This window comes from Gigantopelta aegis, unplaced genomic scaffold, assembly GCF_016097555.1.
Source record: "Gigantopelta aegis isolate Gae_Host unplaced genomic scaffold, Gae_host_genome ctg3022_pilon_pilon:::debris, whole genome shotgun sequence".
In the NCBI taxonomy this organism is placed as follows: Eukaryota; Metazoa; Mollusca; class Gastropoda; order Neomphalida; family Peltospiridae; genus Gigantopelta; species Gigantopelta aegis.
In genome coordinates, this window is record NW_024533145.1 from 73,548 (window position 1) to 92,500 (window position 18,953).

Sequence of the window (18,953 nt, forward strand, 5' to 3'; positions counted from 1 at the left end):
TAATACCTACCAGCCTGTTGACCGATGGCCTAACCACGACGCCACCGAGGCCGGTCAACTGGTATATCAAAGGCTGTGGTATGTGTTATCCTGTCTGGTATTGTGCATATGAAAGATCCATTGCTACTAACTGAAAACATGCAGCGGGTTTTCTCTCTAAGAGTGTCACAGGTGGACGAGAGACTGACAATCAGTAAGACATTGTCCAAGAAAGTCAAACAACAAAACATTTTAAACAAATTTATGTACAAAACATGAATATACAAAATGATGATGTCACCCCAACACAACACTACCCCAACCTTAAATTAACCACCACCCCACACCACACCAGCCCCCACCCACCCCAAAAAACAACAACAAACAAACAAACGAAAAAAATAAAAAACACCAACAAAAAAACTGTTCCAGTGTTCATGGTCTGCCAGTTTGATCCAACTAGCTTCTAGTCAATGTCCGAGCCTTAGTAAAACCATCATTTTAAATCAGTTCAATTTGTATTAGTATTAACTCATCTGAAATTCAATGTCATCGCGAACAGTCAATCAATACCTTGATGACGACCAGACACTAGCACATCTTCATTGATTGGCTGTTGACATCGCTTGCAGACATCCTAACAACAGTCCGCCACCACGCTAGTCTGCTGACATCTCTTGCAGACATCCTAACAACAGTCCGCCACCACGCTTGTCTGTAGACATCTCTTGCAGACATCCTAACAACAGTCCGCCACCACGCTAGTCTGTAGACATCTCTTGCAGACATCCCGACAACAGTCCGCCACCACGCTAGTCTGTAGACATCTCTAGCAGACATCCCGACAACAGTCCGCCACCACGCTAGTCTGTAGACATCTCTTGCAGACATCCCGACAACAGTCCGCCACCACGCTAGTCTGTAGACATCTCTTGCAGACATCCCGACAACAGTCCGCCACCACGCTAGTCTGTAGACATCTCTTGCAGACATCCCAACAACAGTCCGCCACCACGCTAGTCTGTATACATCTCTTGCAGACATCCCAACAACAGTCCGCCACCACGCTTGTCTGTAGACATCTCTTGCAGACATCCCAACAACAGTCCTCCACCACGCTAGTCTGTAGACATCTCTTGCAGACATCCCAACAACAGTCCGCCACCACGCTAGTCTGTACACAACTCTTGCAGACATCCTAACAACACATACCATGTTTACTCCTGGCGCACAACAACACAAATTACGCTTAACCCTCTAATACGGTCAGTTACACATTTATTCATTTCAACTTATTTTTGTGTTTATATCCAATTAAGGTTCAAGCACGCTGTCCTGGGCACACACCTCAGTTATCTGGGCCGTCTGTCCAGTGCAGTGGGTTAGTTGGTTAGTGATTAGTAAGAGAGAAGATGGTGTAGTGACCTTACACCTACCCAATGAACCCAAATTAACAACCCTATTAATAATCACCACAAACAAATTACAAATAACTGCATTTGAGTATTGGGGGAAAATATAGCCAAACTATCTGTTCAAAAGATTAAACTACAAACCTCCTAAGAGCCGTTTTCCCAGCCAACTTTCCTGCTGGAAACCTTCTTGACAAATGCACTGATGAACAGACAGGTGACGTTTACCTTTCCCACAGCCTGCATGCGTTTTACCTGCAGCTTACTTTCCAACTGAAGAAACTCAAAATACTGCTCATAAGAAAGTTATGACACAATGCTTTTACAATTTACCCAGTATATTCATGTTCTACCAGATATGACAAAATATCGGGGACATTTATGGTATAAACCCCCCTAACATCATACAATACATAAAACTAATCTTTTCAGTGTCAAAGAGTGTACGTCAAAATTGGCATCCAATGGCCGATGAATACAAGTGCTGTGAGCTGATTAATTTACATTTAATTTGCAAAGTTATATCACATACTTTGATTACATTGGATACACTCCTCATTATATTACTTTATATTATTATATTATATTATATTATATTATTATGTTATGTTATGTTATGTTATGTTATGTTATGTTATGTTATGTTATGTTATGTTATGTTATGTTATGTTATGTTATGTTATGTTACATTACATTACATTGGATTACATTAGATTACATTACATTACATTACATTACATTAGATTAGATTAGATTAGATTAGATTAGATTAGATTAGATTAGATTATGTTATATTATGTTATATTATATTATGTTACATTATGTTACATTAGATTAGATTAGATTAGATTATGTTAGATTATGTTAGATTATATTGCATTACATTACATTACATTACATTACATTACATTACATTACATTACATTATATTATATTATATTATACAGTGAAACTCCTCTAAATCGGACACCCTCGGGGCCAATACATGGCAGATATATAAATATTTCAAACACATTCATCTCAAAAGTATTACTTTTTAATATATCAATTAAATACTTGTTGTTTGTTTATTTGTTTGTTGTTGTAGATCGGTTGGGGGGGGGGGGGGGGTTGTGTTGTCTTTTTTGTTGTTGTTTTTAATGTGTGTATCCAGGAATCTGCCTGCTTTTTTTCAATTGCATTCTCCCTTTATAGGTCCACTTAAAATGCTATGTATCTACGCTTTCAAACTACACAAATTGATGCATCCAAAGAATGATTATGATCGGCTCTTTTTTTTTTTAGGTAAGGTCGAATTGATGGAAAGATACAAGTTTTACTTTTAGGCCTAAAACAAAACATGTCATTCCATATTTTTATATTTATTACATCAAAATTATGGATCTTAAAACAATAATACTCTATTAGTTTATACCGGCCTCGGTGGCGTCGTGGCAGGCCATCGGTCTACAGGCTGGTAGGTACTGGGTTCGGATCCCAGTCGAGGCATGGGATTTTTAATCCAGATACCGACTCCAAACCCTGAGTGAGTGCTCCGCAAGGCTCAATGGGTAGGTGTAAACCACTTGCACCGACCAGTGATCCATAACTGGTTCAACAAAGGCCATGGTTTGTGCTATCCTGCCTGTGGGAAGCGCAAATAAAAGATCCCTTGCTGCCTGTCGTAAAAGAGTAGCCTATGTGGCGACAGCGGGTTTCCTCTAAAAACAGTGTCAGAATGACCATATGTTTGACGTCCAATAGCCGATGATAAGATTAAAAATCAATGTGCTCTAGTGGCGTCGTTAAATAAAACAAACTTTTACTATTAGTTTATTGTAAGCAATATACAATATATTTAAGAATTGAACGTGAACAATTTTCAGTTTCATGCTAGTAATAAACGAAAAACCGCTGTACACACTGTACACACTGTACACACTGTGTGAATGGCGTAGCGCGTTAGCATTAAAACATTTTTCTTCTGACTAAGCACGGCACTTGCTTAAAACTGCATGGTGCAACTCCTTTTTTATGTTAACACTTTTTATGTGGGGGTTTTTACGGTTCGGAGGGTATAAATTTATTTGTAATCTGGCTTAGTAAACTGAGCATTCTGGACTGTAGTCGAGCCCTGTCATGTCTGAATGATAGCATGTCCACGAGGCAAGTAGCGAGATGCCAGGAGTGAGCCATTCCGTCATACATTAACTGCACGTGTGTTTCCATACCACTGACACAGTGAATGGGCTACCCCTCTCAGACGCAGTGTCCATGTGGCCGTTAACTTCTTGAGACTAGTATATATCGTATATATGTCCTAAAGGGAAGTCGCAGACGCAGTGTCCATGTGGCCGTTAACGTCTTGAGACTAGTATATATCGTGTATATGCCCCAAAGGCAAGTCGCAGACGCAGTGTCCATGTGGCCGTTAACTTCTTGAGACTAGTATATATCGTGTATATGTCCCAAAGGCAAGTCGCAGACGCAGTGTCCATGTCGCCGTTAACTTCTTGAGACTAGTATATATCGTGTATATGCCCTAAAGGGAAGCCGCAGACGCAGTGTTCATGTGGCCGTTAACGTCTTGAGACTAGTATATATCGTGTATATGTCCTAAAGGCAAGCCGCAGACGCAGTGTCCATGTGACCGTTAACTTCTTGAGACTAGTATATATCGTGTATATGTCCTAAAGGCAAGCCGCAGACGCAGTGTCCATGTGGCCGTTAACTTCTTGAGACTAGTATATATCGTGTATATGTCCTAAAGACAAGCCGCAGACGCAGTGTCCATGTGGCCGTTAACTTCTTGAGGCTAGTATATATCGTGTATATGCCCTAAAGGCAAACCGCAGACGCTGTGTCCATGTGGCCGTTAACTTCTTGAGACTAGTATACATCGTGTATATGTCCTAAAGACAAGCCGCAGACGCAGTGTCCATGTGACCGTTAACTTCTTGAGACTAGTATATATCGTGTATATGTCCTAAAGGCAAACCGCAGACGCAGTGTCCATGTGACCGTTAACTTCTTGAGACTAGTATATATCGTGTATATGTCCTAAAGGCAAGCCGCAGACGCAGTGTCCATGTGGCCGTTAACTTCTTGAGACTAGTATATATCGTGTATATGTCCTAAAGGCAAGCCGCAGACGCAGTGTCCATGTGGCCGTTAACTTCTTGAGACTAGTATATATCGTGTATATGTCCTAAAGACAAGCCGCAGGCGCAGTGTCCATGTGACCGTTAACTTCTTGAGACTAGTATATATCGTGTATATGCCCTAAAGGGAAGCCGCAGACGCAGTGTCCATGTGGCCGTTAACGTCTTGAGACTAGTATATATCGTGTATATGTCCTAAAGGCAAGCCGCAGACGCAGTGTCCATGTGACCGTTAACTTCTTGAGACTAGTATATATCGTGTATATGTCCTAAAGGCAAGCCGCAGACGCAGTGTCAGTGTGACCGTTAACTTCTTGAGACTAGTATACATCGTGTATATGTCCTAAAGACAAGCCGCAGACGCAGTGTCCATGTGACCGTTAACTTCTTGAGACTAGTATATATCGTGTATATGTCCTAAAGGCAAGCTGCAGACCCAGTGTCCATGTGGCCGTTAACTTCTTGAGACTAGTATATATCGTGTATATGTCCTAAAGGCAAGCCGCAGACGCAGTGTCGATGTGACCGTTAACTTCCTGAGACTAGTATATATCGTGTATGGGTCAATATAAAAATTGGTAACATTTTGTGTCCCGGCTCTAAATTATATTATAAAATGTATATATTTCCCAATTTTTTAATAGAATATTACTTTGACATCTATACACAAAACCACAAATATTTGTTTTTAAAAAATCAGTATTTTATTTCAGAAATTATGCCGATATCTCATGTCCCTTGCTAGGGGTGAAGTTATATAAAGTTTAATATTGTGTCAAAAATAATAATATTCTTGAACTTTTTCTGCATAAATGTAATCATGAGATATTAAGTAACAATACTGTTCTATTATACTTTATTTTTGATAATTATATTTTACAATTTTTTTTACTAAATATGTGTGTCCCTTATATATATGTCCATACTGTTACCTCCATCATAAAATGTTCATAATTGGAGCTCCATGAACTTGGTCTTGTTGTACTTTCTACCTTCTGTCTTATCATTTGAATGTGGACTTAAATCAGAAACTTGTACCAGTAGACACAACATTTTGAACAAGTAAGTATATTTCTTTGCATACAAATTTTGAGCATCCATACTGTTACTGTATTTGCATATGCCAAAATGAGAAATTATATTTTAAAATATTTAAGGAAATTATATTGTCTAAGTGCACACCATCTACCAACGAGGCATTCTACATTTATACCTTGTGTACATAATTGCTAAAATATTGTAAAATTGTCCTAACTGTTATAGTCCATACTGTTGCTTCACCCCTTGCAAGGGACATGAGATTTCGGCATAATTTCTTAAATAAAATACTGATTTTTAAAAATTAATATACGAAATATAGTACAAATATATCTGGCTTTGACATATTGATGTCGAAGTAATATTCTGTGAAAAATTGGGAAATAATATAATTTAGAACCGGCACCCAAAATGTTACCAATTTTGATATTGACCCGTATATGTCCTAAAGGTAAGCCGCAGACACATCAGTTGGACCGCACGCACGCGCCGCATCCAATCTATATGAGCTTTCATTCATTTCAACTTAATTCCGGGCTTATATCCAATTAAGGTTCAAGCACGCTGTCCTGTAAACACACCTCAGCAATCTGGTCTGTCTGTCCAGAGCAGTGGGTTGGTTGTTAGTTGTCAGTGCTTAGTGAGATAAGAGAGGGTGTAGTGGCCTTACACATAACCATTGAGTCGTTAAAACGCGGTCTGGGAGACAGCCGGTACCGGGCTGCGAACCCCGTATCTACCAACCTTATGCCCGATGGCAAGGGGAGGGAACTCTATTTACGTGTCCATATTCCGATGGCTGAACCACGACATCACCGAGTCTTTGGTGTAGCTGATAATGACATCAGCTTTGAGGCTCAATCGGGAGGTGTAAGACCACGTGATATACCAACTTATCATTCACTAACCATCAATCCTAGATAGTGAGATTTATAAGCCCAGGTGCCTAATTCACAAAGCTCTCTTAGGCTCTGCTGGACAACAAAGCATCATTTTAGCTGGAGCTCCACGCGGTAAGACGTGTTTGTTTCGCTTGTGCACACTGCACGTGCTTTCGTGTGCTCGACTTGGGGGTCCTTCATTTCGTTGTTTTTGTCAGCGAAATGAAGTTTTCTACTGGGATGTATGCGGCCATTGAACTGATTGAACGCTGGAACGCTTCTCGTTTCGACAGCCTGCACCACCAGGTTGGATTCTTTTTTAGCGAGATTCCTTGCCTCCACGTCATTTCTCCGTCTGACTGTCGGACTTGTTTTTTCTGTCACTTGTATGACAGCCATTCTGCAGAACGCCACGGTTGTTTGCGTTTAGTCTCTACATGTCCGAGCCTGTCCTAGCAGTACTGGAAGATTGACCGCCCCACTCTAAGAAGAAATAGGAAGCGGGGTCGGCCCCTACTACTCTTTTTCTAGACTTTATCTTGCTTTATAGTGATACCATCTCGTATCCTCCGGAGTCGGGCCCGTCCGCACCACTATACCAACACATGACGACTGGACTATACCCTAGTCTGATACTCTCTCTCGTTCAGACGGATCCAGCTTCTCACGATCTGCATTTCAGCACAGCACCACACCTTCAACGTCTATCGACTGTCAATCTAGGGGTTTTCTTGACGGGATGCAACCCATCTCGTCCCTTTAAGCTGTGCACCCAAACGGCCTTAACGAGGCCACTCGCGTGGACATATCGATCGGACTTTAAACTTTTAGATCTGCGTTCAAAATTTTATGTCGAAATTACTTTTTTTTTTAATATTATTAAAAAGTCCGATCCTCTCTTCTTTCTCTTATTTAATTTTGGACTGTCCTTCTAAAATGCTCCAAATTATATAAATATTCGGCCGAGCAGTCAATTCTTTTTTATTTTTGGCTTGTAACCTTTTTATTTTTTTAAATTTAATCTATTAACTTCTTTACTAATTGCTATTTTGAAAATTCTGCCCATTTTCAGCCCCCCCCCCCCCCCCCCCCCCCCTTTCCATCCCGAGTCAGGCCACCGATCTTATCGGAGGTCGGACTCGGGATGGGCGTGTTCGAAACCCTAGTGGTATATGGGCACGTTAAACTAGTTATCATCATCATCTTAGCAAGTCTTTTAAGCATTGCACTGCGAGATCGCAAAGTTGCGAAACTTTAGTGAATTAGGCCCCAGGACAGCGCAGGTGTGTGAGGAGAGATGTCTAGATTGTGGCGAGCGAAGTTAATCTTTAGAGGCGGTTGAGTCATATAAGATAAATAGGGAAAAAAATGGAGAATTTTTTTGTTTCAGCTCAGGGTGGAGGTGGGTCGATGTGCCTGACAGCGTACGGAAATGCACGTTGTGTTGTGGTCCTATATAAATAAGATTAAAATGTCTCTCTCCCTACCCCCTGCCCAACTAGAGACTGGCCTTCCCATTAGATGTTGCCTACCCCCTGCCCAACTAAAGACTAGCCTTCCCATTAGATGTTGCCTACCCCCTGCCCAACTAAAGACTAGCCTTCCCATTAGATGTTGCCTACCCCCTGCCCAACTAAAGACTAGCCTTCCCATTAGATGTTGCCTACCCCCTGCCCAACTAAAGACTAGCCTTCCCATTAGAGGTTGCCCACCCCCCACCCAACTAAAGACTAGCCTTCCCATTAGAGGTTGTGCCCCCCTCCCCCCCCGCCCCCCCCCCCCCCGGCACTCCAGATAACGTTCCTACAGGTCTGTTCTCTGATTGTTTTTCCTCGTACCAACCATGCCCCACTACAGGTATATCAAAGGCTAGCTCGAGTCACCTCCAGCCCTCCCCATATTGATATTGATATCATAGGTATCAATATCAATTAGGGGAAAGAAAGAAGTGTTTTATTTAACGACGCACTCAACACATTTTATTTACGGTTATATGGCGTCAGACATATGGTTAAGGACCACACAGAGGAAACCCGCTGTCGCCACATAGGCTACTCTTTTACGACAGGCAGCAAGGGATCTTTTATTTTCTCTTCCCACAGGCAGGATAGCACAAACCATGGCCTTTGTTGAACCAGTTATGGATCACTGGTCGGTGCAAGTGGTTTCCACCTACCCACTGAGCCTTGCGGAGCGCTCACTCAGGGTTTGGAGTCGGTATCTGGATTAAAAATCCCATGCCTCGACTGGGATCCGAACCCAGTACCTACCAGCCTGTAGACCGATGGCCTGCCACGACGCCACTGAGGCCGGTCAATTAGGGGAGGACTGGAGGTGATTCGAGCTAATCAAAGGCCGGGGTCTGTCTATGACGGATATATCAAAGACCGTGGTATGTGCTGTCCAGTCTGTGTGAAAATATACATATAAAATATCCCATGCTGCTAGTATATCAAAGACCGTGGTATGTGCTGTCCAGTCTGTGTGAAAAGTACATATAAAATATCCCCTGCTGCTAGTATATTAATGACCGTGGTATGTGCTGTCCAGTCTGTGTGAACAAGTACATATAAAATATCCCATGTTTTGCTAGTGTATCAAAGACCGTGGTATGTGCTGTCCAGTCTATGTGAACAAGTACATATAAAATATCCCATGCTGCTAGTATATCAAATACCGTGGTATGTGCTGTCCAGTCTGTGTGAACAAGTACATATAAATTATCCCATGTTGCTAGTATATCAAAGACCGTGGTATGTATTTTCCTCTCTGTGAGAAAAGTGTAGCGAGTTTCCTACGTGTCACAACTGATATTACCAAATGTTTGACATCCAGTAGCCGATGATTCACAAATCAATGTAATCTAGTGGCAGGGGCATAGGTACGTGCCAAACAGTGGGACACACACACACACACACACACACACACACACACACACACACACACACACACACAGCTGTACTTATTCCAATGAGCTCTGTCCTGTGCTAGTTTTCATTTAGTAAACTAGTCTGGGAGTGGCAGTCATCTTTGTGCAAGAAGGATGAAATCTCCAGTAAAGGAGGAAATCTCGTGCCTCGGGTGTGGCTGTCTTCATACAGACGAGACAATAATTAGAATCATGAAATCAACCATTATTGTTTGCCAATATTTGCATACATACATACATACACACAAACACACCGTACGTTTTCGACTTCCTATAAAAGAGTTTCAAGAATTTAAAAATGAAATCTGCTCATCGGTTTGCCATGGGATACCCTCCATCGTGGTTCAAACAAAATGTTTTGGGTGATACAATAGCGAGGTTTCGTATTCCACACGAATGTAATTTCATTTATGATCATATTTGCGAATCATGTTTTATATCAGTTTTTAGCATTAGTTAGTATATAGTCATATACCGTATCATCAGTTCCCTTTTGATGCAAACGGACTATATATAATGCGCTTGTGCGCGCGCGCGTATGTGTGTGTGTGTATGTGTGTGTGTGTGTGTGTGTGAGAGAGAGAGAGAGAGAGAGATGGGGAGAGAGAGAGAGAGAGAGAGAGAGAGAGAGAGAGAGAGAGAGAGAGAGAAGAGAGAGAGAGAGAGAGTTTCCAACTGCTGTTAACTTTTTCACTAGTTTATTAAGCCAATCTACAACAAAATAATAAGAAAAAAAAAAAATAATAATAATATAATATAAAAAACACACAACAACGAACAAAAACAAGGCAAACAAAAACCTACACATTGTGACTTTACATTTAGTATTCTTAAAATAACCATAATTACGACATATAAGAATGATTGTATCATTAATACATTATATTTATCGTCAACATCCCTAACTGGGTTATGCTTCCAACTCCGTTTTCTCGTGCACAATACGCGCAATCAACATTCGATTTGTTGTCGTCTGCTTGTCGTTTATTTGTGAGGTTTTTTCTTCAAAGTTCGTGAACATTTTCATTAACAATAAAGTTCAGACAAGTAAGTATCTCAATACAAAACTCAAACATTTACAAACCTTTAAAACCATTAATTTGTGCAAGTCGTTTTTGTTTATTCCATAAAATTACCGATATCGGGCCCACATGACTCGTAGAAATCGACTTAAAATGGAGGAGGATGAATTATCATTCGGTGCCTGTCACATGACCTCACATGTGCCAGATCAACAAGGCCAAATCATTTTTAATTTTTAAGCCACCTGTTGTTAGAATTTGTTTTCAATTACTACATTCGATCTGCAAAAGGTATGCTACATTTTTGTGCCTCTACTGTAGTGACAATCCATTCATAACAATTGTAAATAATGTTGTGTGTAATAATTGTGTTAATTAAGAATCAATTCATTAAAAAAGTTATATTTTACAAACTATTCTCTGGTATGAACGTAATGTTTCTCCGTATTGACATCCCGGTAGTGTTAGCGATGGGCGTTGGTAAAACGCGGACCAGACCCAGAACGTATGCAAACTGAATTTTTCCTTTTTTAAAAAAATATCAAAGTATTCGTCAATTGAGCGTAGTTAAGAAAACACATGTTTTTCATGTAATGGCCTTAAAAATGAAAAACGACGAACCCGCACAATTGCGGACGATACGTTTTGCAAATAACGCATGCGCCTGAACGCAGTTACAAACGTTGCACTCTTTCTTGTTTACTGGAAGGTGCTTCACTTTTGTTTACTAGAATGGATTTGTTTTTTTTTTTTTTTTACGTCCACATTGTTGAATTCTCATGTTAACTGACTGCAATCTATTTTGTTTCACGCATCATTTCACGAATCATAGCTGCAAAATGTAAGATGGTATTTCCGTAAATATCGTATTCGTGTTTTTTTTGTCGTTAGGTGAACGCAGGATGGGACGTTGATGGTATATAAGAAAGAAATGTTTTATTTAAAGACGCACTCAACACATTTTTTTTACGGTTATATGGCGTCAGACATATGGTTAAGGACCACACAGATTTTGAGAGGAAACCCGCTGTCGCCACTTCATGGGCTACTCTTTCCGATTAGCAGCAAGGGATCTTTTATTTGCACTTCCCACAGGCAGGATAGCACAAACCATGGCTTTTGTTGAACCAGTTATGGATCACTGGTCGGTGCAAGTGGTTTTACACCTACCCATTGAGCCTTGCGGAGGACTCACTCAGGGTTTGGAGTCGGTATCTGGATTTAAAAATCCCATGCCTCGACTGGGATCCGAACCCAGTACCTACCAGCCTGTTGACCGATGGCCTAACCACGACGCGACCAAGGCCGGTTTGATGGTATATGAACAAAAGCACAAGATAAAATTTAAACATCAAACAAAATGTGTTCAATTTTAAATTTAAACATTACACGCACAAAAACTAAAATTTTCAAATTATAGTAACCAAAGAAAGAAAGAAAGAAATGTTTTTATTTAACGACGCACTCAACATTTTCTTTACGGTAATGTGTGTGGGCGTCAGACATATGGTTAAGGACCACACAGATTTCAGAGGAAACCCGCTGTCGCCACTACATGGGCTTCTCTTTCCGATTAGCAGCAAGGGATCTTTTTTTTTGCGCTTCCCACAGGCAGGATAGCACAAACCATGGCCTTTGTTGAACCAGTTATGGATCACTGGTCGGGGCAAGTGGTTTACACCTACCTATTGAACCTTGCGGAGCACTCACTCAGGGTTTAGAGTCGGTATCCTGGATTAATAATCCCATGCCTCGACTGGGATCCGAACCCAGTACCTACCACGCCTGTAGACCGATGGCCCTACCACGACGCCACCGAGGCCGGTTTATAGTAACCAATACATGAAGAACATATAATTTCTCCTTATTTTAAGGTCTTCAACCCTATGTCATAGCGGTTGGCCAAATGCACGGACTAATTATTGCTTCAATGTAAAGTTATGGTGTATATCAGCTAATTCCATTAATTAATGAAGCTAATTATCAGCTCATCAGTAACGTAGGAGGGGCACGCCACTACCCAACCCCATCAAACTTTTTTTCAATTGTATTTCATTCTATATAAAATCATACATACAATATGGTCCCCCCGCACTCACACACACACACACACCCTTCACCACCCCCACTATATCAGTGTGTATCATTGCCTTTACGTGTTTACGTGTGTTACAATCTTTTTTTTTTTTGAAAGGAATGCCCCAACATTTCTCAACAATTTCGATTCAGTTTTGTTTTTGTTGGGTTTGGTTGTTGTTGTGTTTCTTTTTTGGTTCGTGTTTTGTTTGTTTGTTTGTTGTTGTTTTGTTTGGGTTTTTTTTTTTTTTTTTTGGGGGGGGGGGGGGGAGTTGATGGGTGTTGTTTTTTTTTTCAGTCGTAACGATGTGGGGTGTAGGGTACTGTGGTGTACGCCACACAGAACTTTTTTTTGAAAATCAATGGAACTGTTTTTTTAACGATACATTTAATGACAAGGTTTTAACAAAAAGCTAGAACCTTATACGTGCAGTGTCTTTGATGCAATTATTATTTTGGTGAAAACCGAAATAGGTAAATATCGTGCACAAATGTATAGTGATGTGAGATCTTTTTCCCCGCGCATTATGGCAAAACAATCCTATGCGCATATATCGAAGGAGCACTTTAAACTTTATTATTTATTTTAATGTGCAAGTGTATGTGTGTGTGCGGGCGTACGATTGTATGTGCGCTTATTGTATGCGTATCTGTCGCTGTGCGTGTGCGTTCGTATGTGCGTGTGTGTGTGTTGGTGGGTGTGCGTGCGTGCGTGCACTCGTACATGCATATGCATGTCTGTATCTAAGCTTTTTTTTAATTACCAACAGAGCTAACAAAAGACATTTAACTGGCTACTGCGCAAGAGTCGCACATTATACCAACACAACTACAACCCTCAAGTCAAATGTATGTTTCCTAGGGCCTTTGGACCACAAAAATTGTAACATTTACATGTAAAGTAACCGATACTAAATGGGGTGGAACCACGGACCATTTATACACAGGGGTTGAAATTGGCTGAAATTACTGGAAACCAGAAATTCTGCCGGACTAAATCAAAACCTACCAGAACCAAACATGATCATAAAATAATAAAGGCAAACATATTTCCCAGCCCGTGGTGACGTTCGCTGTCAAAAAGTGGTGAGGACGGCAGTATTTTGGAGCACTGATTTATAAGAATCCAATGCTGCACTAACGTGGGCTGTTAGAGAGTCTCACCAGCTACTACTAGGAAGATAACTCCATACTAACAGCCAACTGAAAAAATTTTTAATAAAGTAATCCATGCTCCCCCTACTAGCTTGGGGGGGGGCTTGTTTAGAGGAGTCCTCAAACCAGCTTTACTACTAGAAGATAACTCCTACTAACAACTACTCTAAACGTTATAACATAATCCTCCAACTACCAGGTTTTGGTCCCAATACTAAGAAAACAACAAAACCCAGGTAACGGTCCATATTCCACATCTTGTAAAAAATCTTGGGGGTGTTTGGGTCCCTGTGTTTTACTGTGTTTTGGAATTTCCTGGCAGTCCCCCCCAAACAAAAAACAACAACAAACAACCGAAAAACCTGAAACTAAATGTTATTTAATAGTTCGCTGCATGTGCCATTACATTACTAATCACGCAACAATGGATTGAGGGGAGTTAGCAGCGTTAAAAAAGAACACTAAACAGCAAGGGCTGCGAAGCAGCCGGCCGCAGAGGTTCATGTCCACTTGTCCCTGGTACTCTGTTAGAGACTTGAAATGGCGATTTTAACGCCTAAATTCAAACATGTTCTCGGGGAAACTGTTTCCTCCCCAAAAAAAAAAAACCCTCCCCCCCCCAAACAAAAAAAACCACCCCAACGGTTCGGGCCCACAAATAAATGTATTTCCATCCAGCATTCGCCCCATCCCGCTCCCATTTTCATACACACTCCATGGGGGCCTGTGTAACCATCTTGAAAAGGACACTTTTTATCCTCCCCTCACCAACTACGTTGTTTATAATTCGTCTGTCGCGTCAAAACGACTCAAAGACAGTGGGGTGTCCTGACCAGGAGGGCTTCTTTTGACCGACATTATACGAAAATGCCCCGAAAACTGAATACAATATTTATTCATAGTAGCATACTACCAAGCAGCTATATAGGGTTGCAAACGAATCACTGGGCATTTTTACGTGGATTACGGTAATTTTGAGGGCAGAAATGATGAAAATACATGGTACAAATATCTCAGGTTGGCACATTTCGCCTGAATAGCTGTATCATGTTGTCCGAATTTGAGGTTTTGATCTAGCAATGGGGGGGGGGGGGGGGGTGAGGGGGGGGGCCAAACATGCGCCTTGTTTGGCGTTTTAAAATGGTAAAAACGCCTGGGGTCCACACCGGGAAAAGGGACAACCAAATGTTGCTAAGAAAGAATCTTGAATTTTTTTTTTGCAATGTGAGTCCAAGTAAGAGCAAGGGTCCCCCCAGTGTTGTGTTTTGTTTTTTGGTGGGTACATTTTTTTTTTTTTGACGAAAAATACTTTCTGTCCAAGTAAAGGAACCGCAACGTGGCTATTTACTTCCTTTCCCCCCAAGGCACTTGCCGTCTGGTTTTTCTGAGTCAGTAAGCAAGTCAGTTGGTGGGTATCGTTTGACGAAATACTTCTGGTCAGTACTTGAAACCGCCGTGCTTTACACGCTTCCCCACGCACAATTGCCGTCTGGTTTCGTGATTTACACTTTTGCTTTCTGTTTCCTGCCACTCTCTCACTCCACGCCACAACAGCTTCCAAATACAGAATTGTTCATAATCGACCTCCCAGTTTTCTTTCCCGCTTGTATGATTCTTAACCAGCCCATTCCGTGACAAGGTCGGTAACTCCCCAGAATTGGATTTTAGAGCTGCATCCCTCCCAACAATTTTTTCACAAAATAAAAGTGAGAAGCTTTTTTTTTATTCTTCTTTTTTCATTCCTGGCCTTCAATCAAACACACGTGGCCCTTTCCAGTATCACACAGGCGTTTTTGTCTGACGTCCAATCGATTGAACGACAAATACGTCAGGCACTTCTGTTCCAGGGTTGTTTTGACGTTCATACTTCTTTGATACGTTACATCAAACCCATTACACTGGCACCATTCATTGTGACGTCATCTGTATAGAGGTACCTGTCAAATAATAATAAAAAGTGTCCTCATCTCACTTTCAAGCTGCAGTCCCTAGAATATTTTTTTTATTATTTAAACATTTAGAATAGATGGTCCAGTTCCGTTTGGTACATATAAGACCCACTACAGCGCTATCGGTTCGCTAGGCTCACTCATTTACATTATCTATGTCAAATACAAATGCAATGGCCAGCTGAGTTTCAATTCAATTAGCGGGACGTCAATCTAACTGGAACTTCACGCGATTTGCCCAGCCGCTGAGCTTCTCACCTGACACTTTTTTAAAAGTATTTCGATTGTGGGGTCTCTTAACTGCAAAACATATATCCTGGGTATAACATGTTACTGGGATGTTTGTGTGTGTGTGTGCGTGTGTGTTTGGGTGGGGGGTGGGGGGGTACCTTTTGCAAAATTCCCCGACATGGTCCCCCCCCCCATATCCTAGGCATAACACACTACCATGGGGGGGGGGATGGGGGGGGGGGGGCGTGAATCTTGAATTCACGACACTGGACAGCTGTTGACATATAGTTTTGAGAGTTAGAGGAACACGTCAATTTAATCTTGGTTGTATTAGTAGCAAGGACTCTTTTGTTTTTTTTGTATGCACAATGCCAGAAACAAAGTAGCCACATACCACGGCCTTTGATATACCAGTCCACGGGGCACTGGTTTGAACAATGGACCCCACTGACGTGATTTGATCCTAGGTCGACTGTCCATAACCGAAATCTTTACCAATGGGCTGAAACAGGGTTGGGGTTGGAGGGCACAGACGGTAGGGCGTTGCCAGCAAATACAGAGGAAGTTGGCAATGATTATTTTTTGGGGTATTTCAGTTGGAGGAGACCAGTTGAATAGTCTGACACCACATCAGCTTGAGAGCTTTGGACAATGTTCTCACTTGATACACCCCCCCCCCACCAACAACAACAACACTATCACAACCACCATGACTAAAGACAGTCTTAGTAATAATAGTAGCAGCGCAGCTGTTGACATAAGCGTTTACAGGTAGAAAGTTGTCAAAAAAATTTACGTAACGCTCCTAGGGAGTGGAGTGGGGTGATTCACGACACATTGTCAAGACCATATGGCCCTTCTTATTCATCACCCTATCCAATAAACAGGGTCGAATCTAATTTTTTTGTTTTGTTCTATGCAATTATATATTAATTAATTTTATTATTGAGCGTATAATACTATTTTCGATCACTCTTCATAGCGAACACAAACGAGTTTTTTTCTATTAATGAATTTGATTTTTTTTTATATTTTTGCATTAATAACCAATTTTATAATATGTAATCCCGAGACCGTAACTTTGAAAACAGAGAGAGAATAGGATTTTTGTTTCTTTGTGAATTTTTTTTTTTTTTTATTTTGTTTTTTTTTTTTTTATTTTTGAGTTGTTTTTTTTAAAGATAAAATCAAGAAGACGAGAGTAACAAGAAAACCAAAGACGAATGGTACTCCTTTTGATTAACGACACTAGTATCGACCTATTGGATGTGCCCAAACATTGTTTTTTTTTTTTGGTCCCCCCATTCTGACCTGCAGTCTTAGAGGAATCACGTAACATTTTTGTTATTAGTAAGAAGGACTATTTTTTTTTATATGCACCACCTCACATACAGGGTAGCATATACCACATCCTTTGATATATCAGTCGTGGAGCACTGGGTTGGGGGACAATGAACCCACTGACCGACTGTTTTTTTCATAACCGAGGCCCTTTACCACTGGACTGAAAAAGGGGGGTGGGGAGGGGTGGGGGAGGGCACAGGCGTTGGATGTTGCCAGCAAATACAAACGAAGTGGGTAATGATTAATTTGTCTTTCAGTTGGAGGAGGACAGGAAATATTCTGACCACATCAGCTTAAGAGCTTGGACAATATTCCCACTTGTTACACACACAACCACCAAGAACAACAACTCTATCACTACCACCACCACTACCAACAACAGTCTTAGTAATAGTAGTAACAGCAGCAATAGTGCTATAGCTGTAACAGCAGCAAATTCAAGAAACATGACCAAGGTCTGATATACAAATCACATCATTGTTGTGTGTTCTGCATACTAATCTAGCTTACTAACAGGATAATATAATTACAGTACTGCAATCAATTTGTTTAAATCTCTTACCACACACAGTGATCCCTTCTCCAGCTATCCCAGTCCCTAAATAATTACTCTGACGAAAGTCAATAAAACTTCAAGACTCACATCATACTTCTTAGATGTATGATACGTGTCTTATGAATATAAAATTGACATACCTTAGAAACTGTTCAAATATGCCGGATTCTACTTCCGGAATGACTATGTCATCCTGCTCTGCCAATGGCCCGTAGAACATGGCCTCGAACACGCCGCTGCGGATACCGAGAATCAGTCTATGAGCCTGGACGTGCTTCTGTTCTCTCCCAACCCGAAATGTGACGTCATTGAACACTTTATTGTCAAGAGAATGTCTGATACATTCCGTAAGAGATGTTCTGCTCTGCCAGGCTTCAAGACCAGCCTCAGTCTGACTATTTGTTTCGCATGTCGCCATCTTGCCACTGAAAATATACATAAAATAGCTTCCTTTTTTCTCTTTGTTTGAATATGCGGTTCAAGCATCAACAGAAACCATACACGGGACTAGGAATAGCTCCATGTCTATTTGTAAAACTCTTTTTAAAATATGTTTAAAGGGACTACCCTGAGTTTTCTGCATTATAAGATGTCTTCGACTAACATAAATTTTGTAATGACTAGTGTTACACAATAAATATGTTTTCTTCTTTTGAATATCAGTGTCACCGTCACAATACTGTGTTAATTATTTAATAAAACAACCCAGAAACAGCTTTATTTAATGTTTTTTTTTATTATTTGATAAAATACCTCCCTCAAAATAACATGCAGACACACACACACACCACTGCGGTACTCTTGGTCCAGTAGTAGCAGTGATGGTTTATATACATACATACATACATACATACATACATACATACGTACATACAATGTACTTGCGATATCTTTATGAAATCCCCATATTACACAACCATAATTTAAAACACTTCAGACACAATGCTAGTGAATCTGCATACTTTTTTCTAACATTGTGTCTTCACCCATAATAATGATATTTAATTTGTATAATATAATGGTAATTTGTAAAAAAAATATTTTCAATTTATACTAAAATTTTAATTGAAAAAAACAAAAACACTTATATAATATCTGTATAATATATAGTATAATATCTATATATATATATATTATATAGAGAGAGAGAGGAGAGAGAGAGAAGAGAGAGAGAGAGATAGAGAGAGAGAGAGAGAGAGAGAGAGAGAGGAAGAGAGAGTGAGAGAGAGAGGATTCGTCAC

At 40.6% G+C, this 18,953-nt stretch overlaps 1 protein-coding gene across 1 annotated transcript; it reads right to left on the reverse strand.

The window, feature by feature from the left end:
• Positions 1–1,538: 1,538 nt before the first annotated feature.
• On the reverse strand, positions 1,539–18,130 carry LOC121391850 (BTB/POZ domain-containing protein 6-B-like). Its single transcript, XM_041523328.1, has 3 exons — positions 17,853–18,130; positions 15,530–15,569; positions 1,539–1,682 (listed from the first exon to the last, which is right to left on the reverse strand). The coding sequence occupies exons 1-3, from the start codon at positions 18,128–18,130 to the stop codon at positions 1,539–1,541; spliced, it is 462 nt and encodes a 153-aa protein (XP_041379262.1).
• Positions 18,131–18,953: the final 823 nt, after the last annotated feature.

Bases quoted from the DNA above. Each gene is read 5' to 3' on its own strand.
- LOC121391850 (XM_041523328.1), bottom strand. From the start codon at position 18,130: ATGGCGACATGCGAAACAAATAGTCAGACTGAGGCTGGTCTTGAAGCC. The intron at 15,570-17,852 runs GTATGTCAATTT...ATTATTTGACAG, and splicing joins ATATTTGAACAGTTTCTAAG to GTACCTCTATACAGATGACG. The intron at 1,683-15,529 runs GTAATGGGTTTG...TCTTATGAGCAG, and splicing joins TCACAATGAATGGTGCCAGT to TATTTTGAGTTTCTTCAGTT.